The sequence below is a fragment of the Lepus europaeus genome, chromosome 16, assembly GCF_033115175.1.
Source record: "Lepus europaeus isolate LE1 chromosome 16, mLepTim1.pri, whole genome shotgun sequence".
In the NCBI taxonomy this organism is placed as follows: domain Eukaryota; kingdom Metazoa; phylum Chordata; class Mammalia; order Lagomorpha; family Leporidae; genus Lepus; species Lepus europaeus.
The window spans coordinates 55,955,926-55,978,468 of NC_084842.1; the positions used below are offsets into that span (position 1 = coordinate 55,955,926).

The 22,543-nt window shown below is 38.2% G+C and overlaps 1 protein-coding gene across 2 annotated transcripts in view; it reads left to right on the forward strand.

Moving 5' to 3' along the window:
- ATP8A1 (ATPase phospholipid transporting 8A1) overlaps positions 1–22,543 on the forward strand; it is a 257,106-nt gene that overhangs the window by 94,984 nt on the left and 139,579 nt on the right. For both annotated transcript variants that reach the window (XM_062213046.1, XM_062213047.1), the window contains 4 exons: positions 1,766–1,843; positions 2,778–2,866; positions 20,928–21,000; positions 21,388–21,493. In XM_062213046.1, the coding sequence (XP_062069030.1) occupies positions 1,766–1,843; positions 2,778–2,866; positions 20,928–21,000; positions 21,388–21,493 (346 nt within the window). The remainder of the gene's footprint in view (positions 1–1,765; positions 1,844–2,777; positions 2,867–20,927; positions 21,001–21,387; positions 21,494–22,543) is intronic.

Sequence of the window (22,543 nt, forward strand, 5' to 3'; positions counted from 1 at the left end):
TCTCTCTGTCTCTCTCTCTCACTGTCCACTCTGCCTGTCAAAAAAAAAAAAAAAAAAAAAAAACCTTCAGTCTATTGGTTCACTCCCTAGATGGCCCCAGAGGCTAGTGCCTGCCTGGTCCTAAACCAGGAACTTCTTCCAGGTCTCCATGTGGGTACAGGGGCACAATCACTTGGGCCTTCTCCACTGTTTTTACAGGCACATTAGCTGGATAGGAAGTGGAACAGCCAGGACTCTAACCAGCAACCATATGGAATGCTGGCATCACAGGTGGCAGCTTTACCTGCTGTGCCACAATGCTGGCCCCATTTCCTTTGCATTTCCAAAAATAATACTTCAGATCATTGTAAAAATTGAGAGGGAATAAGAGCAAGGAGGAGACAGGGTGGGAGCATGGGCTGGAGGGAGGGTAGGGTGGGAAGTTTCACTGTGTTCCTAACCTTAATAAATGAAATACATGAAATTTGTTCACCTTAAAACTTTTTAAATAATTAAATTTTTTGAAAGTAATACTTCAAAAATGTGGAAGTGAAATTAAAAGATGTTTATTTTGTCAAAAAAGCTTTTGAAACTCATAGATCTTTTTCATAATACATGTTTTCCCTGAGCATTTTGAAGTATCCTTGTATTCATGTCAAGTAACTATATAATTATTTGTAGGTTTATGCTTTTTAACCAGCTCTGTGATATACGCAGATTTTATATTATAGTCTTCCCTTATGATGCAGCTTCTCTCTTGTGTGAAAATGAGATTAGTAACTGTTTCCCTTTGATGCTGGTCTGCCCAATGGATGCATTATGAAAATGTTTCATCTTGTTGCTCAATGATAGTCTTGCAAAATTTGAACTCCCCTGCATGTTGCTTATTCTACTTTTTTCTCCATAAGTAAACATCCCCCATTTCCTTCATGAGATTTCCAGCTGTCTCCCCATTCTAATCATTCTTCACTGAACATGGCCCAGTTAGTTAATCTCTCTCTAAAAACAAGGCACAAAAAACTCAATAACCGTTTCCAAAAGTGATATTGATCAGTTCACAAAACAAACATGGGAGAGATTAGCTAGGATGTAGATTTTTGCCTTTATCGTTTGATATTGTAAACACCCATAAAATACAACCTTGACTTGTCAATAAAATATTGACTAGAAAATACTAATTATGTAGGATGATATAGTCACACCTCAGGCATGTACAGATAAATACAAAAACATTTTTGTTTGGCTTTTAAGAGATGTATTTGTTTTGCTTTTGAGTATCTACAGTGCAAGAACCTTTGCTTACAAAGTACAAATTGATAGACTTTCAGGTAATTTTTGCAGGGGTTTCAAGACTTGAGCAATGTCTACTTGTTTTTTAGCTCATATCATTAAGCACTTAACTTCTGGATAACACCGTAAAAATGCTTTGTGAGTGTTAGCTTGTTTCAGCCTTACAGCAGGTGACCCACAACAAACATGGTGGTAAGATCATAAACCTGGATTACCTAACTCCAGGGACAGGCTCTAACTACCGTACTATTCTACCCCATCAGTGAAAGATAATATTCTGTATTGAATACTTTTCTGGGAATTAAATGAAATAGTATAAGGATGGCAAGAAGGATGGGTGGTTTTATATATTTATATATATATATATATATATATATATATATATCACTAGTTAAACAGGGATTTATTAAAGAATGAAGATACTAATTGTTTTCTAAGTTTTTCACATTTTTCCTTATTACCAGTTATAGTCACTGATTTATTTAATTTTTTAAAGGATCTTGACATGCACTATGAACCCACAGACACAGCTGCAATGGCCCGAACATCTAATCTGAATGAGGAACTTGGCCAGGTAAACTCAATTTCTTGCTCATCTATGTTGAGTTAATAGAAATCAGATTTGGTGTAGTTTCTGCCCTCTGTGGCAGCTTCAGTTGAATTGACAGATCCTAATTTTCCATTACTTGAGTAACTGCCATAATATATTTAATATGTGTTGCAACTTTCATTTTTAGTGAAGTTTTAAAAGCCATTTAAACTAGACTTTGCTCTCAAGGTTAGGTAGCGCAGAAGCCTAAGAATGTCCTTCATAATGTAGTGTTATTAGCAGATAGACTATTTACTGTTTCTGAGTTATAAACATGGTGAATTGCTCATAGCTTTCAATCGGGAAGGAAAAGTTCATCAATGAAGCTGTTTGAACCTAGACAAATAGGAATTTTAGATTTATAATTCAAACTACATTATTCACATGCATATGTATATTTTGTAATCTGTTTGCATATGCTAGCTGAAAAAAAAAGATTTTTCTTTTTTGTACCACTGCCATTTTCCAACTCTTTTCTTTTCAAAAAAAAGGCCAGAATTATCCTTTTTCCTACAAACTCCAGTGTTGTATGAAGCTAATTACATGAGCTTTTGCCAGTTCTACAATTGCTTGCTGTGTTGAGAAGTACTGAGAAATGTTTTATGCTCTATAAATATTAAGTATGGCAGTGGCTTTTCTAGTAGGAATTCAGAGCACACTAAGGAATAATTCTATATATCTAGTTTTCCTAATATCACAGTAGCCTTTAGTACCCATATATGAAATAATTTATTACTATAACACTAAAAAAAGATGCTAAATATATCCCTTGATGAATTGCAGAAAGTGGTCAGTGAATTAATAGCATTCATTGTACCCTGTAATGTAACACAGTTGATTAAAAAGTGTAATATAGAGGAGTTTTTGTCCATCATAAAAAAATCTTCTGAAATATTAAGTATAATTTTAAATTTTTTAGGTTAAATACATATTTTCTGACAAAACTGGCACCTTGACATGCAACGTAATGCAATTTAAGAAGTGTACCATAGCAGGAGTTGCTTATGGGTGAGTTGTTTTTTTTTTTCCTTTAATTAGAATATGAAACACACATTTAATTAGTGTGGACAGTTTGGTACATTGGGGAATTCTTCGTAGAAGATGTTTGCTGTGTTTGGGGCTTTTTGAATCTGGAAAGCAGCTTTTTCATTCCAGGATGTGTGTATACTTTATGGTCTATATTTTGGTCTTGTTTTCTCTGCGAATGACATGAGGTGGGTGCGCTGACCAGTGGCTTCTCACTGTCTGGGGTGTTGCTGCAGGTCCCTGTTTTGTTTCTATTTCCCTTTGCACTGCCATAAAGTTAAGAGTGCAGCTTGGATGTGGTAAGAACACACAGTCAGGCTTTGGGCAGCTTTCAAGCTAAAAGATTGTTTTTCTCACAGTTGTCCCTTTGCCGGTTTTTGTTTTGTTTATTTTTTGTTTACTTCTATCATCGTTCCTCTCTGCAGTCAGCAGTCTAAAATTCTGATGACAAGGAGGAGTTAGGGACCTGGAATTCTTAGCCCTGAAGGCTAAGGAATACTACCACAGCATTTCCCAGGCTGTCCTGGCCTTCGGAATGTGCATGCTCTGGGCCCCCCAGGTTACTCCTTACTTCCAGGAGTGCTTGCCTGCACCCTTCAGAAGCCTTCTCTATGAAGTACTCACAGAGCCATGTGAGAAAATCAGTTTCTATCTGCTCTAGATAGGACATGATAAAAAGGAGTGAAACACCCTCCTGATGGATTGACCCCTGGGCAGCTGTCAGATTTGCCATTAGCCTTATTCACAAGTGAGTCCACTAAGCATCGACCTCCTGATCACACAAGCATGGACACTTGCTTTGGTTCTCTGGCTCGCACCCATTCACCCTCTCTCTTAATGCAGTACAGCACTATTTAAAAAAGTAAGGTTGAATTTCAAAAATGCCTTGGTTAAAATTATAAATAATCAATTTCATGGAAAATTCCAGAAGTAGATGAGTACTGCTATATACAGGGTCTGCAGAGAAAATAGACAGAGGCAGATCTCCTTGTTCCTTGTGTTTGGAGAGAGTATGACTAAAAATCACTTCAAACTCTGTATGAAAATAAAGGTTGCAAAGACAGTTGATGGAATGTCTCTGGCACTGCGAAGGCAGACAGTGGATTTAGGAAGGCTGCTATGGTTTCCAGGGCTGGATGTTGTTTTGCATCTTTCCTCTTTATCTGAAAATCTGCCAATGCCTTCCCCCCACCCCACTCTCCAGAGCAGGAGAGTTGCCATACATTTTGACATCTTGTGCTTACCTGTTCCACCCACAGGTATTCCAGAAGAGAAAAGAAAAGGTCTATTGTAATCCTGGAGATTGTCTATTATGCATTTATGTCAGATTTTGATGTTTGTTTTTACACAGATCCTACACTTATTCATAAATATTATTTCTAGGGTTGCCTGTTTAATAATTGACATCCTGGTTTTATTTTTTTCTCTGTCCAGTTTCCAATTGAATAAACAAGTTCTTCCAATTGGTAGTTAGGGCTTGTGAAATTATCAGAACGGAAAGCTGAAATGAGATCTAGCCTCTGCCTTCTGCATTTTTTCCGGTCTTTCCTCATTCTTGGAACAGGCTCTTAAATAAATCCTAGGCAGGCGTTCTAAACATCAGTGATCTTCCTGTGTCGTTGGTGAAGTCATCATTGATGGTCCTGAGAAGATAGGGTGGGTTTGATCTAAGGATTTACGTTAAGTTGCCAGTGAAACCAATTTCCTCTTGGGGAAGTAACATTGATGACACAGTGCTGTCACAAGGCACGAGTCTGGCTTTGTCTCCAATTCACCATGTGGCTTTAGCAATTCCTTTTCAGATATTACCAATTCCTTAAAATGAGGAAGGAGACCAGACAGTCTCAAAGACCCTTCTCCAGATATGAAGCTCTGACATGTTTAGAAATAGGAAACAAAAATTCTTTGTTTGCAAAGTTTGACCGTGTAAACAGAAAGGTTTCCTCTTCGGACGTTGTGTCATGTTTTCAAGAATACTGGAAACTGTGTAGAGTAAAGCTAGTTGCTAAACTGCTCCCAGTAATTGCATTGTTTGTGCATATGCTTGTAGGCTACCTTGACCCTGACGGAATGCTTGCTCAACCTCCCCACCTGACACATCCTAGGGGACGTTGGATTTCAGGCACTGTAGAGTTTTGGATGTGTGAAGGCTCTGGAGAAATGGAGTCTCCTGATTGCACTTATGTGTGCAGTGCAGAGCACCATATTGTTACTTGAGTCCAGCCAGTCTCCAGGGGCAGAGATGGGAGAGAGCAATTACTGTCAACCACCTTTAGGAGGGGACTTCCTGTGGGTTATAGGAGCCTAATAGCCACTCATTTGCCCCACTGCAGTGTTGGATAATCTAATATGGGGAAGTATTATGTTCATGCACCTTCAGCTCCAGCAAAAGAAAAAGAAGTGTTTCTCTGTGCCTGCCCCAAGAAAACAGAACAGGAGAGGTTAAGGCAGTGTTTATACACCAACAGATAAATGCCTTTAGAGTACGGGTCAGAGCTGATTGTTCTGCAGCATTTCTAAGAGGTAAGATAAAGCTGTTTTCCTCTAGAGACTCAAGGGTGAATCCTGTTGCTTTTTATCAACTAGAAGGACAAGCCTCCTGATAGTGCAGTCTTTAGCTAGTTCTGTGTGTCCTTTATTTTGTAAGAAGATAATATTTAACACTTAAAGTAATGCTTCAAATTTTAATTTTAGTGAATTTTCTCTCATTTAATTTAACCTCTGTACCAAGGATTGCCCTTTTCAATTCATGATAGGCAAACAAAAAGATTTGTACATAGTTGCCAATGATGATGATTTGTAGAGATCAACTTTGTGTTACATTTCAACTGTATTAAACTGTTTCATTAGATCTTCCTATGAGACAATAGTAGTTAAATATAAATGAATTGTAATAACATTTTTAAATTTAAATTATTACAAGCTAGAAGTTCCATTGTCAAACATTTACGATCAAAATTTCATTTTAGCAAATCATATCCTATAAGAAGTCAAGTGTTTCACAGTTACTTGCATACCAGGAATATGTAAGAAGCTTTTATGTTTGGCAGTTTGGATTCTTAAAGCAGTGAAGATTCTGGGATACAGTCCTACAAGTCATCTTTTTCAATAATTTAGACCTTGCTGATAGATTGAACTGAATGAGGCTTACCAATCTCTGAGGCTTTAAGAAAGAAACTCTTTAAGCATCACTAAGTGTGTGTGGGCAAGGTATTAGTATTTGAAACATATCATTTACATTTTCCCTTTTAAGAAGAATGACTGTTCCTATGCAATGTGAAATGTGGTACATGAATAGATTCACTGACAATATAGCAAGATGTTTGCTGAAAGGACAGCCTACTTCCCTAACCCTGGGGAGATTCACCATGAGAAACCTCACAGTTATTGCAACACTTAGTCTCATGGTCCAGATTATAGCAAGCAAGTTACCACAGCCATTCACCACGACTGATGGTAAATGCTAATAAATATCATCCACTTATTTATCCACACACCTCAACAAACATAGATTGGTATCCTTCTCAGTAAGTGATACTTTGTTAGATGATGGAGATCCAGTAATCAGTAAAAGTTCACATGGTTCACACTCTCCTAAAATTTTTAGTCTAAGTAGAGATCAGTGGATGCTAATAAGGTAATCAGACAGACAGATTTAAAATCCCAACACAGTCAACAGTCTATGTCAGTTTCTGGTGGGAGATTTGGTCTAATCAAGAAGGTCAAGAAATGCTCCCTAAGAAAATGTTCCTTGAGCTGAGATGTAACAAAGAATTTGATTAAGCAAAGCATTTACCAGGCAGATATAATAGCACTGAAATCTCCAAGGGCAAATCACCCATATAGCACATAGACATGAAAACTGCTGAAACAGCTCTCACAAGGAAACTCATAGGGACAGGAGCAGGCACAGTATGTCAGCCACTGCAGCTCATCACACTGGATATCTTTCAGCATTTTGTCAGGGCTACAGCAGACTTGGGGAGAGACATTCTGACCCTTGAACTCTGGGACTTCTAAGCGACATGATTTGGGAAGCATCAGCCTCTCCCATGGTATATGATCAGGGGCTAGAGCAAAACACCAGTGCAACTTGGCAGAATGTTGGCATAGCATTTGCTGCTTGGGTAGTACTAAGCCCTCCTGCAGTCCAGAGGCGGGATCTCACCCTGGAGGCTGATCAGAGTGACTGGGCTGCAGCCAGTTTCCACAGAGCTTTTTAGCAAGCCAGCTCCTTCTCTGTGAGTCTGGCCTGCAAAGGCTTAGTTAACTCTTCCTCTTAAGCACATACAAAAGCCCTTTCTTTGGAAGGGAAGAGAATAAAGAGGAAAAGGGATGGTCTCCCTTGTGATGGGAGTGACGTGCTGGAGACATTTTAATGTTTTGAAAGTGGGATGATGAGGTCCATGTGATGGCCAGATGGATAAAAGGACAATGAGTGGCGTGGACATTTAGGGAGTGAAAGAATCTCACAAGTTTTCAACAAAGTTTATTATGTATTTTTAAGAAATAACAGTGACTTTACATTTGTACTTAACTCTGCATTTTTTAAACCCTACCTTTATCTAATAAATGTTACTTGGTGGAAAACAATTGAATGATCATATATAATCAAAGAAATAGGAAGCAAGGAAATTTGCTCTGTCATGTATTACAGGCCTCTTATGGCTAAATACATGACTGACCGCTTGAAATGAATACATCAGACTTTCCTGGTGCTGAAATGAGCTGATGGGTGAAATTAAAGAAAGTACCGATGAATATGTTTCCTATCAAGATATAGAATACTCTAATGGGTAAAATATGCTTAGGTAAAGATTTTTGAATATCAGTTCATCTTTTTAAATGTAGTTCAATTTAATTATAGCAATGCAGTTAGCTTTTACTTTAATGTACTAACTGTTAAAGGAACCATCCTCTCATGGTGGCCGAAGTTACTTCTAAATCTTATTTGAAAGATTTTATCAGTGTCATAATTTGTTCCTAGGTATTAGCATGCATGTTGGATTAGAACATTTTTATGTATAACCTATGTGGTTATATGATTAATTGTCCATTGGCTTTAGCATGTGCTTGTATATTTCCTACCAAATCTTGAATTCTGTATGTAAAATCAGTACATTCTGTGATAAAAAGGCAAGTTGACTACCCAGGTACAGGATTCTTTTGTAAACCTGCTTAGTTTCCATAAATCATGTTCTACTAACTGCACTAACTGCCACTCTTTCAGATTCAGCTAAAAGTTCATTTTCTTAACTTTGTGGAGGCCCCATCTTCCAGTCCTTCCCTCACTTGTGGCTTTGTGTCTCCTGCTTTCCCGTGATTGCTTCCCCTCTCTCTGTCCCTCTCCTGCTCTCGGAAGCCATGTCCCCGAGCCTGAGGATTATGGCTGCTCTCCTGATGAATGGTAAGCTGCATGCGTCTTTCTGTCTCACTGATCTCTTTAAAAGGTTCACGTCCTGTTATTTTGTCAGACACATTTCACTGCTTCTGAAAAAGCCTTGCTGACCACATTGGGTGACAGTGCTGGAAATCACATATTTCTCGAAATGCATTCAGTATCTCTGAGTTTCTATTGAGTAACCTTTATGCACATTTCATAAACATGTATTGTAAGGGTTAAGCTCTCTGGAGTTTCCTATCATTTATTTATGATAAAGTCTATAATGATCTACTCCAGCCCCTCTGGGCTGTGAACTACCTAAGATTTCAGTTACAGCGCCTGGTGTTTTATGGTTTTTTAGCTCAGCACTGCCACCTTCTGTCACTATTTATGTACCCTGCAGAGCTGCAGAAAGATGCTACTGAAACAAAGCCAAGTAATGGAATTTTCCTTTTACATTTGTTTTTATTGTTTTAATAAGTCTTTTTGGGGACTATAAAATGACTATTTTTAAAGGAAATGTTGGAGCAAATGCTGGAAGACTGTGCTACCAGGGACTCAAGGTCATGGTAACAAGATTAATTTTAGATTTGTTTAACACAGAATTTTGCAGGTTTAACTTTACACTGCTGGAGGGTTTGGTTTGTTTTACTTTACCTTAAATATCCCCTCTTCCAAAGATTTACATTTTCATCCATATATATATATATATATATATCCAAATATAGCTTGATATTTCTATAATTCACCATGATTTGATAGCAAATAAAGTTTGAGAAAATGGGTTCCTTTAATGTGGATGACTTTAGAAAATATTTAGGCTTTATAGGTGGTTACATTTTTATTTTTTGATTGCAAATGTGTTTTATGATTTAGTCATATTTCTAGTATCTATTGAAGTCCAGTAGCATTTCTTAATATTATTCAGCCTGGAATTTATTTCAATATGGTAAGGATTTTCTGAAGATTTTTAGGAAACCTCATGCCCAGGGTTAGTGGCAGAAGCAGCTGTTTAGTTTGTGTGGCAGCTGATGAGTCATCACATGTTCGTTGCTTGGGGCGTCATATGTTTTGACACCCACACACAACTAAATAAATTTCAGTATTTCTTAAATGTGGTGAATCATTAACTGTTGCTAGATAATTCCAATTTAATGTAGTATATATTCACCTTTATTAATTCCATGAGAATGTGGTTGAAATTTTGCCTGCAGCTGCCCCCTGACTTACATTCCTATAAATCCATCATGAAGTTGGAAACTTTATGTTGAATCATTGTAACTTGGGGAATGTGTGTGTGTTGCCATTGTTCTTGCTTTCCTGTAATATTAACATAATTCTATTCACTGTGAACACTGCTCATTGGTGGAGAATTGATACACATTTTCTCTAGGAAAGATAACTGAGTTCTTCCTAAGAGAAGAAAATTACCTTCACTATATTTTTTTTCTTACAGTTGAGTCAAAATGTTAAAAAAAAATAATGTTCACGCAAATCACTTAAAATATTCTTTCAATAGGAGTTATTTCATGACGTTGAAAAGAGAGGATGTTATTACCTATTTTAATAAATTAAACACCCTTTGTGGAAAACATAATACTGATAATCCAAGCTAAGTAACTCCAAGTAAAAAATGCCAGCTTTTTCATAAGTTGTTTCCACTTGCATTTACATATAAACTAAGGTATTAATGATTTTCAAAGTGAAACACTAGGGAATGCTTTTGCTACCTTTATAATAAAGTGAACTCTTTTTAAATATACACGTGGATTCTCCACTTATGAAGTAATTGCCTTAGGCCTGTGAAGATGAAGGAGCAAATACTTCTTGAGCTTCTGCTGTGTCCTGGGTCACCTGGTATCCTGGGTCACCTGGAGTGGGCAAGATTCTGGGCTTTAGATTCTGACCACTGAAATCCATATTCTGGTCCTACTGGTACCCTTGAACAAGTTGCTTACCTCCCTGGAGAAATAAGAATAATAATGTTAACCACATCATCTGGAGGTTGTAAAGATTAAATGAGTTCTGTTTTTAAAACACTTGGAGCAGATCTGACCACAGTAATCCAAAAGTGGATATTAACTCTTATAGCTCTCACTTAATAGTCATGACATAGTTGACATTTGAAACTTAGTAAAATTTAGGCAGAAGCTAATAAGCATTTTCCCCAAAGAATACAACTAGTTAATGTTGGAGCCAGAATTAAAACCTCCATCAATCTGATTATAAAGTATGCGCTGGCTACAGTACATCCTACTTTAAGAACTTTGAAGAATATATGCTTTTAGAGCACAAGATACCTTTGCAGTTTTGAAGCCATTTATTTTTTTCTCTGTTGAATTTAGTATTTTTCAACCTGGAATTTATTTCAGTAAATTTCTTATTCTGTTGAACAGAGCAGGAAATGCATGAGGAGCTTAACTGACTGACTTAAGGAGAGTTAGCACAGGGGTGCATAACTTTGCAAATTCATGTTTTCTGCTTGCCAGCCTTATTCATCAGTTTCATATTGCCAGTGAAACCAAGATCACATGTGAACCTGGTTGAATCCTGTGCTTTCGGCCTCTGACTGTGTCTTCAGGCTGCTGGTCTTCAGGAAGAGTGCAGATACCACGTAAATCCAGAATCTGAAAGTGCATTCCAGTCTGGCTGCTAGCATTTTCACCTTTCAATGTAAAGTTCATTGGTTCCCATATATAAAATTCACCATCTATATTTATTTATTTTATTACCTTACTTAAACCAGTACTCATGAGAAAAATAGCAAGTAAAAAGAACACGTAATATTGAGCATTTAAATATATGTAAATTACTATTTATTTTGAAAGATTACATATTTACATTTAGACCAGTTTGAAGGCAAACCTATAATGTATTAACTCTTTTAAGCATATTCTGTTGACATTAAAAATAATTGGATGATGGCTATAGCTTTATACTCTTAAATATATAAGTAGTGTACCAAGATAAAGTTATTCTTAACCATTAGCCACTTCAAAACTGGTACAGTTTTCTTGCTCTTGCCAATAACCAAAAGCTAACATATCACTTCACCGTTTAATTCACTTCTATTAAAAATGTGCCATTCTCTAAATTGATAATTTTGGGGGATTGGAAAAAAAAAGTCTGTTTATTCTCAGTATCCCATGTAGCCATAAGATATGCTTATTTTCCAAAACTGTAATTCCATTGCCATTTTTCTGTTTTTTTCACATTATTCTTTCTGATTTTTTTTAAGTCTGCACTAATGAGGGTGATTCTCCAGAAGGATTACTATAAAGTGTGTTGTACTTAGTCATTCAATGTGGTTTCTAGTATCACAATTTCAATAGATAGAATGTTTTCTATTTTATGGTCTTATTTAAATTTTTTTTTTAATTTCAAAGAGCTACACACAGAGAAGGAGAGAGAGAGAAATATCTTTAATCTGCTGGTTCACTCCCCACATGGCAGCAATGGATTGGGCCAGGCCAGTGCCAAGAACTTCTACCAGTTCTCCTATGTGAGTGGCAGGGGCCCAAACAGCTGGGCCATCTTCCACTGCTTTCTCCAGGCACATTAGCAGGGAGCAGGATCAGAAGTAGAGCAGCTGGGTCTTGAAGCGGTGTCTACATGGGATGCCAGCATTGTAGACAGTGGCCCAACCCACTACACCACAATGCCAGATCCTGTTTTCTGGTCTTATTTGTTGTCTCATTTCATTCTGGGTTATAATTATATGTGGAATAAGTGGTATGTATTCTGCAAAAGCTAGGCTTGCTAAAACAGTCTTCCAGTGTGATTGTACTGCAATAATGAGCTCTAACACATCCAAATTAGTGTTAGTCTCTAAAGCACTCATCCTGTCAGGTAATTATTTGTTCCAGTGATGCAGCAGTTTCACAGAATGGTTTTGGGACTCCGCTTTTGTAACTGCCTTCAGAAATACTTTGAGCCACATGGGAACTGGACCTTATCATTTTGGCCAGAATAGTTTCTAGCAAAAATGTTTATTGAAATCAATCCCGTGTTTATATTCTTGGACTTGACTCAACTTGATTCTGAATATCAAATTTATTTCTAAAAATTAAATCACCTTCCAAAGAATTTTGATTCAGAACTAATAGTGTCATTGAAAGGCAGGAAGTACAGATGATTTTAAAAATTAAAAAAAAAAAAGTATCAGCTGGCGCTGCGGCTCACTAGGCTAATCCTCCACCTGCAGCGCTGGCACCCCGGGTTCTAGTCCTGGTTAGGGCACCAGATTCTGTCCCGGTTGCTCTTCTTCCAGTCCAGCTCTCTGCTGTGGCCCAGGAGTGCAGTGGAGGATGGTCCAGGTCCTTGGGCCCTGCACCTGCGTGGGAGACCAGGAGGAAGCACCTGGCTCCTGGCTTCGGATCAGCACAGCACGCCAGCTGCAACGCACCGGCCATAGTGGCCACTTGAGGGGTGAACCAATGGAAAAAGGAAGACCCTTCTCTCTGTCTCTCTCTCTCTGTCTAACTCTGCCTGTCAAAAAGAAAAAGTATCATAAGCCCCTATGGCAGCGGTGGCTCCCTCAGGCTCAGGAGTTAGGGAGACGTCTCCTGGGACACACAGGTGCTGATGGGGCCCAGGCTGTAGCCCACGGTGCTCATCACCTTCCACAGATGCCTCCTGCAGCAGCCTCAACAGTCTGACCTCCACTGGGTGGGCTCTGAGCTCATCCAGGCGGCCAGCATCCTGTTCTGCCTACTGCAGGTGGCTACCAGGCAGGTGCTATCCCTATGGTTCTTTCTACCAAAGTCCTTTGTGAAGCATTCCATTAAGCATATGTTGATGGCCTGTGTTCACCTGGCCTTGAAAATAGAAGAGGCTGAAGACAGATACCTGATGTGTTTCATCAGTTTCAGTGCCTGAGAGAGAAAAAGAAACCCGTGCTCTACTCTGGTATCACAATTATGATAGTTTGTTCATTTCTATGATTTTTTTTTTAAATTCAGCCTACAGGGATGGCTGCATCCCGTATAATAATACCTAGGTTTGATTCCTGACCCTGTTCTGCAAATGCGAACCCTGGGAAGCAGCAGTAAGGTCTCAATTAATTGGGTTCCTGCCACTTACGTGAGAAACCTAGACTGAGTTCCGAGCTCCCAGCTGCAGCTCAAGTTGCTGCTGGCATGTGGAGAATGAACAAACAAATGGGAGCACACTCGCTCACTCTCTTCCCCCTTTCCCTTATCTTTCTCCCTTGAAAATAAATAATTTTAAAATTTTAAATATAAAGGAATGATGAGTGCTCAGAGTGTTGGGTTTCTCCACGGTATAAAACAGTTGCACAAAATAATCCTTACGCACCTTCAGGTGTTAGAGTGTGCACATAACCCACGCTTGGTCCAGATCTCATGGATGACATGAATGATAACCCTCACACAAGGGTTTCCATGCAGTTCCAGCCCGAGAGCATTGCCTGTGCTTGCATTCGCATCGCTGCCTCAATGCTAGAGCTCCCTCTGCCCAGTGGAACCCCTTGGTTCCTTTTGTTTATAGCAACTGAAGAAGAAATTGAGATCTGCTTTAAAATCCTGTAGCTTTGCACCCAGAGGAAGATTAACCTGACACACTTGGACAGCAAAGTGGACAACAGAAAGCACACTCCCCGGAGCCATAGACACGTGTTGACCGCCTGCCGCCTGGCAGCACACAAGTTCCACACTACGCTGGAGGCTTCTCACCAGCTCCAAGCTGGAGTTCTGCAAAGAAGGCAAAGGAAATGTTCCCTCCCCGCTGTCCATGAGGAATGCCGGGGAATATGGAGGGCAGGAGAAAAGCTAAGGCCGACAGCCAGCGTGGGACAGAGGTGAAGGTGGGGCAGGAGCTGTGAGCAGCATTCTTGCAGTGCCCATCAAACCTGCTTCTTCCAAGAGGAAAGAGGCAAGGTTCGACCGTGCTGATCCAGTCACAGAGCTGGAATGACTCCTTCGCAAGCTATGGAGCTGCCTGCATCCAGTGCCTACAAGCCAGAGTCTTGGAGCCCGGCATCATCGCATTCTAGAAGCTACTCGGCGGCCTTGGGCCTTTGCTCTCACGCACACCTCTGCATGGGCAGCCCTGCAGCCAGATGCTCTGGATGGTTATTGACTCTGGACTTGGGATGAATTTGAACATGGACTGAAGAGGCCACAAGGGGGCCTATAAGCCAGCCCAGGGCACAGCACACACCTGTCCCAGAACAGACCCACCTCAGCAACAGCCCTGCAGACAGCTGCCTGCAGAAGCAAGTACACGCATCCCTGCTGCTGTGACCCGGTGCTTGTGGCCAGTTGTCTATTCACTCCCCCACTGGTGTGCAGTTGTGATAAACCAAGAGAAAGGATTCCTAGAAACTTTGCCTTTATTAGGCTGTTATGACTTTTGCTTTTTGCAGTGTTCACAATTTAAAAATGGCCTTATTAGCCCTTTGTTCTCTATCTACATTTAAATGAGCATGTTTAAAACAAATTTAAAGTGTGAGTTAAAGCTACATATGAAAACTCAGGGAACCAGTGTTGTTGTGTAGCAGGTTAAGCTGCTGGCCTCCCATATGTGTACCATTTGAGTCCCGGCTGCTCCACTTCTGATCCTGCTCCCTGATAATGTGCCTGGGAAAGCAGCAGATGACCCAACTGCCTGGGCCCCTGCACCCACATGGGAATCCTGGATGAAGCTCCTGGTTCCTGGGCTTCAGCATGGCCCAGCCCCAGCCATTGTGGCTATTTGGAGTGTGAACCAGTGGATAGAGGATCTCTTTCCCTCGCTCTATAACACTGCCTTTCAAATAAATAAAATAAATTAAAAAAAAAAACTCAAAACTTGAATCCTATCACTTAAAATTTGCCTAGAGAATTCTACTTTTAAAGACATAAAGGTATTAGATTTGTATTGAACGTTGCACGTTTCCATCTGTGTAATGCTGAGTGCAGGCTACCAGCTCCTAAAGAAATTTCTTGTGCATTTTTTGTGGTGAAATGGAATTGTCTACCCAGAACATTTGGAATGTTATAGAGTGTGTGGTTTGTCATTCTGCTTGCTGTGACAATATACAGCTGTCACAGCTCCCTTACCCTCATGAAAGTGGTGAATTTTGTAAACAAGAATCAGAGTGAAAGACTAATAACAAACCAGTGCTTTACATGTCTCTGCCTTTGTCTTCATGTGTGCATGTGTGTGGTGAATATATGCGGATGATGTATGCATTTAGTTTACACATAGGGTTTCTACAAGGGGACTTCAAAAAGTTCACAGACAACTAACAAGACCTTTTAATTCCATTGACATCTTGCATATATTTCAGGAGACTGACATAGACTTTATGCTTGTATTGAATTTAAATTTGATCTTTTTAAGTTCTTAATGCTTATCAATGTTACAAATTCCAAAGGGGTAAAAAGGACAAAGTTTTCCCCCTTCCCAGTCTTACAATTCCCTTCCTGAACACAACCAATATGACCCAGGCCAGGGGTATCCCTCCAGATCTATTCTATAAATATATACATGTTTATTTTTTTCTCATTTTTTTTAAAGATTTATTTATTTATTTGAAAGGCAGAGTTGGGGCCGGTGCAGTGGCTCTGCCTGTGGCACCGGCATCCCATATAGGCGCCAGTTCTAGTCCTGGCTGTTCCTCTTCCAATCCAGCTCTCTGCTATGGCCTGGGAAAGCCGCAGAAGATGGCCCAAGTCTTAGGCTCCTGTACCTGCGTGGGAGACCAAGAAAAAGCTCCTGGCTCCTGGTTTTGGATCAGCGTAGCTCCAGCCACTGTGGCCATTTGGGGAGTGAACCAACGGATGGAAGACCTTTCTCTCTGTCTCTCTCTCTCACTATCTGTAACTCTACCTCTCAAATAAATAAAATCTTAGGAAAAGAAAAAAGCAAAGTTAGAGAGGCAGAGGCAGAGAGAGAGAGATCTTCCATCCACTGGTTCACTCCCCCAAATGGCCGCAATGGCCAGAGCTTCATCAGGAGCCAGGAGCTTCTTCCAGGTCTCCGCACAGGTGCAGGGGCCCAAGGACTTGGACCATCTGCTACTGCTTTCTTATACCATAGCAAAGAGCAGGATTATTAGTGGAGCAGTCGGAACTCAAACTAGTGTCCATATGGGAGGCCAGCACTGCAAGCGGCAGCTTTACCCACTATGCCACAGCACTGGACCCTCTCTTATATTTTTACAAAAAGTGAAGCATATTGTTCACACTGTTTTGTACTGGCTTTTCATTTAACAATAATGTTTGAGATTTGTCCATATCCCATAAAGAGCTGACTTTTTTGTATATAATATTCTTGATTTTAAGATTTATTTATTGATTTGAGAAGCAGAATTACAGAGAAAGGGAGAGACAGAGAGATCAATATCAATCTTTCATCCTCTGGTTCATTCCCCAAATGGCCGTAATGGCTGGAGCTGGCTGGATCCAAAGCCAGGAGCCAGGAGCTTCTTGTGGGTCTCCCATGTAGATGGCAAGAGCCCAGGCACTTGAGCCACCTTCTGATGCTTTCCCAGGCCATTAGCAGGGAGCTTGATCCAAACTGGAGCATCTGGGACTCAAACAAGCACCTTGCCAGTGTTGCAGGTGGCAGCTTTACCTACTATGCCACAGTGCTGGCTCCTGTATATAATATTTTAATATGCAAATACACCACGAATTTTTTAAGCAACATACCAATAGAGTTTTGGATAATTTCTGATCTTTTGCCATTAACAATGTGCTACAGGCCAGTGCCGCGGCTCAATAGGCTAATCCTCCGCCTGCGGCGCCAGCACCCCGGGTTCTAGTCCCGGTCAGGGTGCTGGATTCTGTCCCGGTTGCTCCCCTTCCAGTCCAGCTCTCTGCTATGGCCCGGGAGTGCAGTGGAGGATGGCCCAAGTGCTTGGGCCCTGCATTTGCATGGGAGACCAGGAGAAGCACCTGGCTCCTAGCTTCAGATCAGCATGGTGCAGCGGCCATTGGAGGGTGAACCAACAGAAAAGGAAGACCTTTCTCTGTCTCTCTAACTATCCACTCTGCCTGTAAAAAAAAAAAAAAAAAAAAAAAAAAAAGTGCTACAAAGAATCATGTACATGTGCTACAAAGAACATTTGTTGAAGCATTTTATACTAGGTAAATTCTATAAATTCCTACAGCTGGAATTACAAGGTCATAGGATTTGAATTATTGCCTCAGTTGTACTTTTTAGAAATTATACCAATTTACAGTCTCACCAATAATATGTCTTCACTGTTTCCCAAGCAACACAGATTGTCAAACTTTAGTTTCATCATATTGATAAGTTTATATTTCACTTTTCTTTTTGTAAGATTGACTGTACATTTAAAGCCATTTGTGCTCCTTCTGTTGAACTGTGTTTACATAGATTGTTCATTTTCTACTGCACTATCATTATTTTAATTGCATTGTATGAGTTCCTTTTAAGTCATGGGAATTAATCTTTATAAGTTGGAAACATTATTTCCCAGCTTGTCATTTGACTCTCACTTTGCTTGCGATAGCTTTTTCCATGCAGAATTACTTATATGGTAAGATTTACCTATTTTGTTTTCTAAGTTACATGAAGGTACTTCAAAGAGTTCATAGAAAATGGAATTAAAAGATGTCTGTTTTGGTACAAAAGATTTTTACTTCACAAATAATTTTTTTCATATATGCATTCTACATAAACTTTACAAAAACACCTCATTTACATGAATTTCAACTTTTTTGGACCAAAATAAGCTTATCTTTAGATTCTTTCTTCCATGAACTTTTTAAAAAATGTTAGTTTTTGACAGATTCAATATTGTTCATAGAAATAATTCTAAGACTATGATGATATTCCTTCCCACCCTCCTTTTCCCTCTACTTTCCCTCCCTCCCTCCCTCTCTCTTTCTTTCCTTTCTTAGTTTTTGAGGTAACATAGTTTAAATTTATATTACAGTAAAAGGGCACAATGCTTCACCAAATAAGAAGTTTAACAAGAAGAAAGAAAAAAGACCCTAGTTTAATGGGAATATAGGCAACAGTTATAAACAATAATTGAATGGAAAAATGACCATTTTGCCATATACAATAAATTTTTAAGTAATTGCAGATCATTAAAACTATAGTAGCATAACATTCTTAACCATTGGTTTGACAAAGATATAAAGCGAAGTTACACAAAACTTATTTGCAGCAGTACTGATACACACAGGCCTTTCTTTCTTTACTTCTTGGTTTTTGCTTTTGATTTTTTTTTTCTTTTCTTTAATTTCAGCTCCCACATATAAGGGAGAACATGCAGTATTTGTCTTTCTGTGTCATATAAGACCCTTATATATGATACCTTTTTCACTCCCAAATGATTTCTTTCAATTTCCTTATATCTTTAATGCTTTTATTAAATTTTTGATCCATTTGGAGTTTATTTTGGTTTAAAGTGGAAAGTATGGGTCCAGTTTTCATTTTCCTTTTTTGTGATGGCTGTCGTATAGACAAGAACTTTGAGTTTTAAAAATTTTGTGATCTGTACTATAATGTATGCAGGCTACTATTACTAATTCAGCCATAACTTAATGGATTTTCTCTTATTGTTTTTGCTATGGGATTCTTCATTTTTGAAGAATAATTATCAGAAAATAATTACTTACAATGTATCATAGCTTTTTTGAATATTTTATTTCTGTATTTGAGAAGCAGAAAAGAGAACAAGAAAGTTCTCATCTGTTGATTCATTCCTTTAATTCAGCAGTGGCAGGGACTGGATTGAGCCAAAGCCAGGAGCCTCCATCCAGGTCTCCCACATGGTACTAGGAACCCAATAACTTGAGTCATCACTCCAGCCTCCCAGGGTCTCTCTGCATTAGCAGGTAGCTAGGGTCAAGGGCTAGAGCCAAGAATTGAACTCAGGTACTCGGATGTGGGACATTGACACCTCAACCACTAGACCCAGCCACTCAAGAAGCTATAACGTTATGGCTTTGTGGGCTTCCATGTTCATTGTTCCTCTGCTTACCAGTCACATGCCCTGCCTTACTGCTTCTTGGCAAACACCACAATGTCTCTGTCTCTTTGTGAACAATGTGCCATTTAGAAATTTCTATGAAAATTTTGATAAATGCTGATGTTGGCTTATATTTTATATGTAAATAGTTTTCAAATTCGTGTAGTTTTGTCAACTGACAGTTTATTGTTTTTACTTTTAATTCAGCTGGTTCTTACTTTTTAATGGCATGAGCTTCCTAGCTTTATTTGTTTATTTTTATGACAAGGAACTGCTCCATGAAGTTGCTGAGTGTGGTGGTGGGAGCTCCATTCCTATTTCACCAAGCCCAGCTGTCTGATTAGAGGATGACTTGTTTGTGTGTTTATGATCTTGGGAAAGAAGCTACTTTTTGGGAGAATTTTTATATTTATCATCATCATTTGTGAAAACCTTCATTGGGGAACAGAAAGTGGAAAATGTTCATGTAAATATTTCAATTGCATAAAAAAAGGAATTTCTCAATTATAAAAACATTTGAAAGTTATATCCGTTATGAAATGCAAGTTACTGATGAGATTAATAAGACATGTTTAGGTTGATGAAGATTTTTAGTCTGGAAGTCTGTGGAATGAAATAGGCTTCCTCATGCAAAATGTTACTGTTAATATCCTTGACATATCAGTTTATCTAGCAAATAAATAAGGTATCGCTTCTCGGCCTTTTGGCTATGATCAAGTATAGTACAAATAAGTAAGGTAGTATAACTATGAACTATTAATAAATAAGACTTTATTTATTTAAAAGGCAGAGTTAGAGAGAGAGAGATCTTCTATCTACCAGTACACACTCCAAATGGCCACAATTGCCAGGGCAGGGCCAGGCTGAAGCCAGGAGCCTGGAACTCAGTCTGGGTCTGCCACATGAGTGGCATGGGCCCAAGTACTTGGACCATCATCTGCTGCTTTCCCAGATATATTAAGAGGGAGCTTGACTGGAGGTAGAGCAGCCAGAAATCAAACCATTGCTCATAAGAGATGCCATTTTAGGCAGCAGCTTAACCTGCTGCACCACAATACTGTCCCCAGTGAATGTGTTTTAATAATAAAAATGTTTATAAAGTTCAAAGCGATAATCTATTTTTAATAAATGATAATAATTGGAGAAGAAATTTAATTTTTTTCTGTCTACCCATTGATAAATCATTTAAAAGTTTTTAGGTTTTTTTCCTCGGTCTTTGAAACCAGAGCCATAGTAATAATGATGATGATGTGTTCATCTCTCTACAGGTGATATTTTGAGAATATTAAGTTATTGCATGCTAAGAAATATGTATTTTATTATAATTCTGAGAAGTAACAGACTAAATTATTGCATGCAAATAAAGATGTATTTTATTATAAATGTTTAAGCTTCTTCCTTTGGCTTTTGGGAGAAATATTTCGTTGACAATACTTCATGTGTTCTGTTGTTTCAAATTCTATTCTCTTTCACTATTCATTCTTCTCAAGGGTTCTGACTTTAAAATATGAAGGTCTTGATATTTGACATGTGGACATTGATGAGACTCTTTGTAACCTATAAAAATTACAATCAAAAGCTTTTTGTTTAAATTATGTTTGACTAAAAGTTTGCAGGTATAACAATTTACTTTAAAATCAAGTTACAAATGCATCAGAGGACTTGTATATAAATGAACCAAGTTTGCTTCATTTTTTTACCCTTAGGCAGAGCTCACAGTTTGGAGATGAAAAAACATTTAGTGACTCATCCTTGCTGGAAAATCTCCAAAATAACCATGTAAGCAACATAAAACTATTATCTGTTTAGTAATGAATGAAAACTAACGAATGTTACTCTGAATTGTCTTTCAGGTTTATATATTCTTTATGTTCATGATCATTTTTAATAATTATCAATATCTGTTGTTACAAAATTCTTTTTTTTTACTTGTCCAGCATGTATTCATGATTGTATAAATGTTGAAAAAGTGAATGAGAAAGTACACAAATGCATAATTTGAGTAAAAATGTTTTCTTCATCACTAATTTTTGCTTCTGAGTTGGCTATTACCCCATATCCCAATTTCTAACAGCTACGTTCTTATTGGTTGTACATGATGTAATATTGTTATCATTGATGTCAAAACATTTACATGAGAAGGCTAACCTAATGTGTGTTTCTCAGCCAACTGCACCTATCATCTGTGAATTTCTCACAATGATGGCAGTCTGTCACACAGCAGTCCCTGAGCGTGAGGGTGAGAAGATTATTTACCAAGCAGCATCTCCAGGTACAAAGAAAGCAATGGTGAAATATGTTTCTGGGGAAAATTGTTGTAACATTCAGGATTGCTAGAAAAAATTCAGTGTAATTTGAAAAAGTAAGATAGCCAAATTGATTATGACTTTTAGATTTAAAAATGTTTTATTAGAAAAACTTTGACTTTCAAGATGAAAAACATATGTTTAAATACATAGATTTGTATGTGTAATTGTTGGCATGGAACATAAGTTATATAGGAATTTGAATAATAAAATTCACACAAGTGGAAAAAGGGACTATTTTATTTAAGCATAATTTTTCTCTTCCTTGTAAATAATTAAAAATAAGCTGTTAGTCATAAACTGTGAAGGTAAGCATACTGGAAAAGGAAGATCTGTTCACCTAAAAATAATGAGTGTATATGTGATCCTCAATAAGTTTATGGAACTGTGCATTGCAAAACAACTGTGCATGGGTTGCAAAGGTTTTTTGCATGAAAACAAACTTGTCTTTTAGCTACATTTCCCATGAATTTTTTGAGGCACCCTCATCTGTGACTTCAGAACACAGTTTGGCTTACCCTTTGAAAATGATATAGAGCTTTTTGAGTGAGGAAAGTTTGACATATTTAAAGGAATTTAATAAAATATTTGTTAGTACACTTATCACTATAATTACACTTATTTAATATTTAGGCTTAGTTTTAAATATTTTCTGTGTGAAGTTGGGTAGATTATCAATTTGACCATTGTAAAATTTTAGGGAAGAAGGAAAAAACTTTGGAGAAATTTGTTATATGCAAATGCTTCTAAACCACATTCTAAACTAGTTCCTGTAACTTGTAGATTATGCCAAATTCCTAGAAAGCCTAAGAAATGTTACTTCTCATATGTTTAGACTAGAAACCATGCAAATAGAAACTAAGTTAATGTTTTCTTATTCCATACCCACCTCAGCAAAGGCGAGTTTTATACAATGCCATGACAGAAGTAATTAACATATATGAAACATATATATATATGTAAAGCATTTAAATATATGTGAATTCCTCAATTGGTAGTATTAGTTATCTATATTT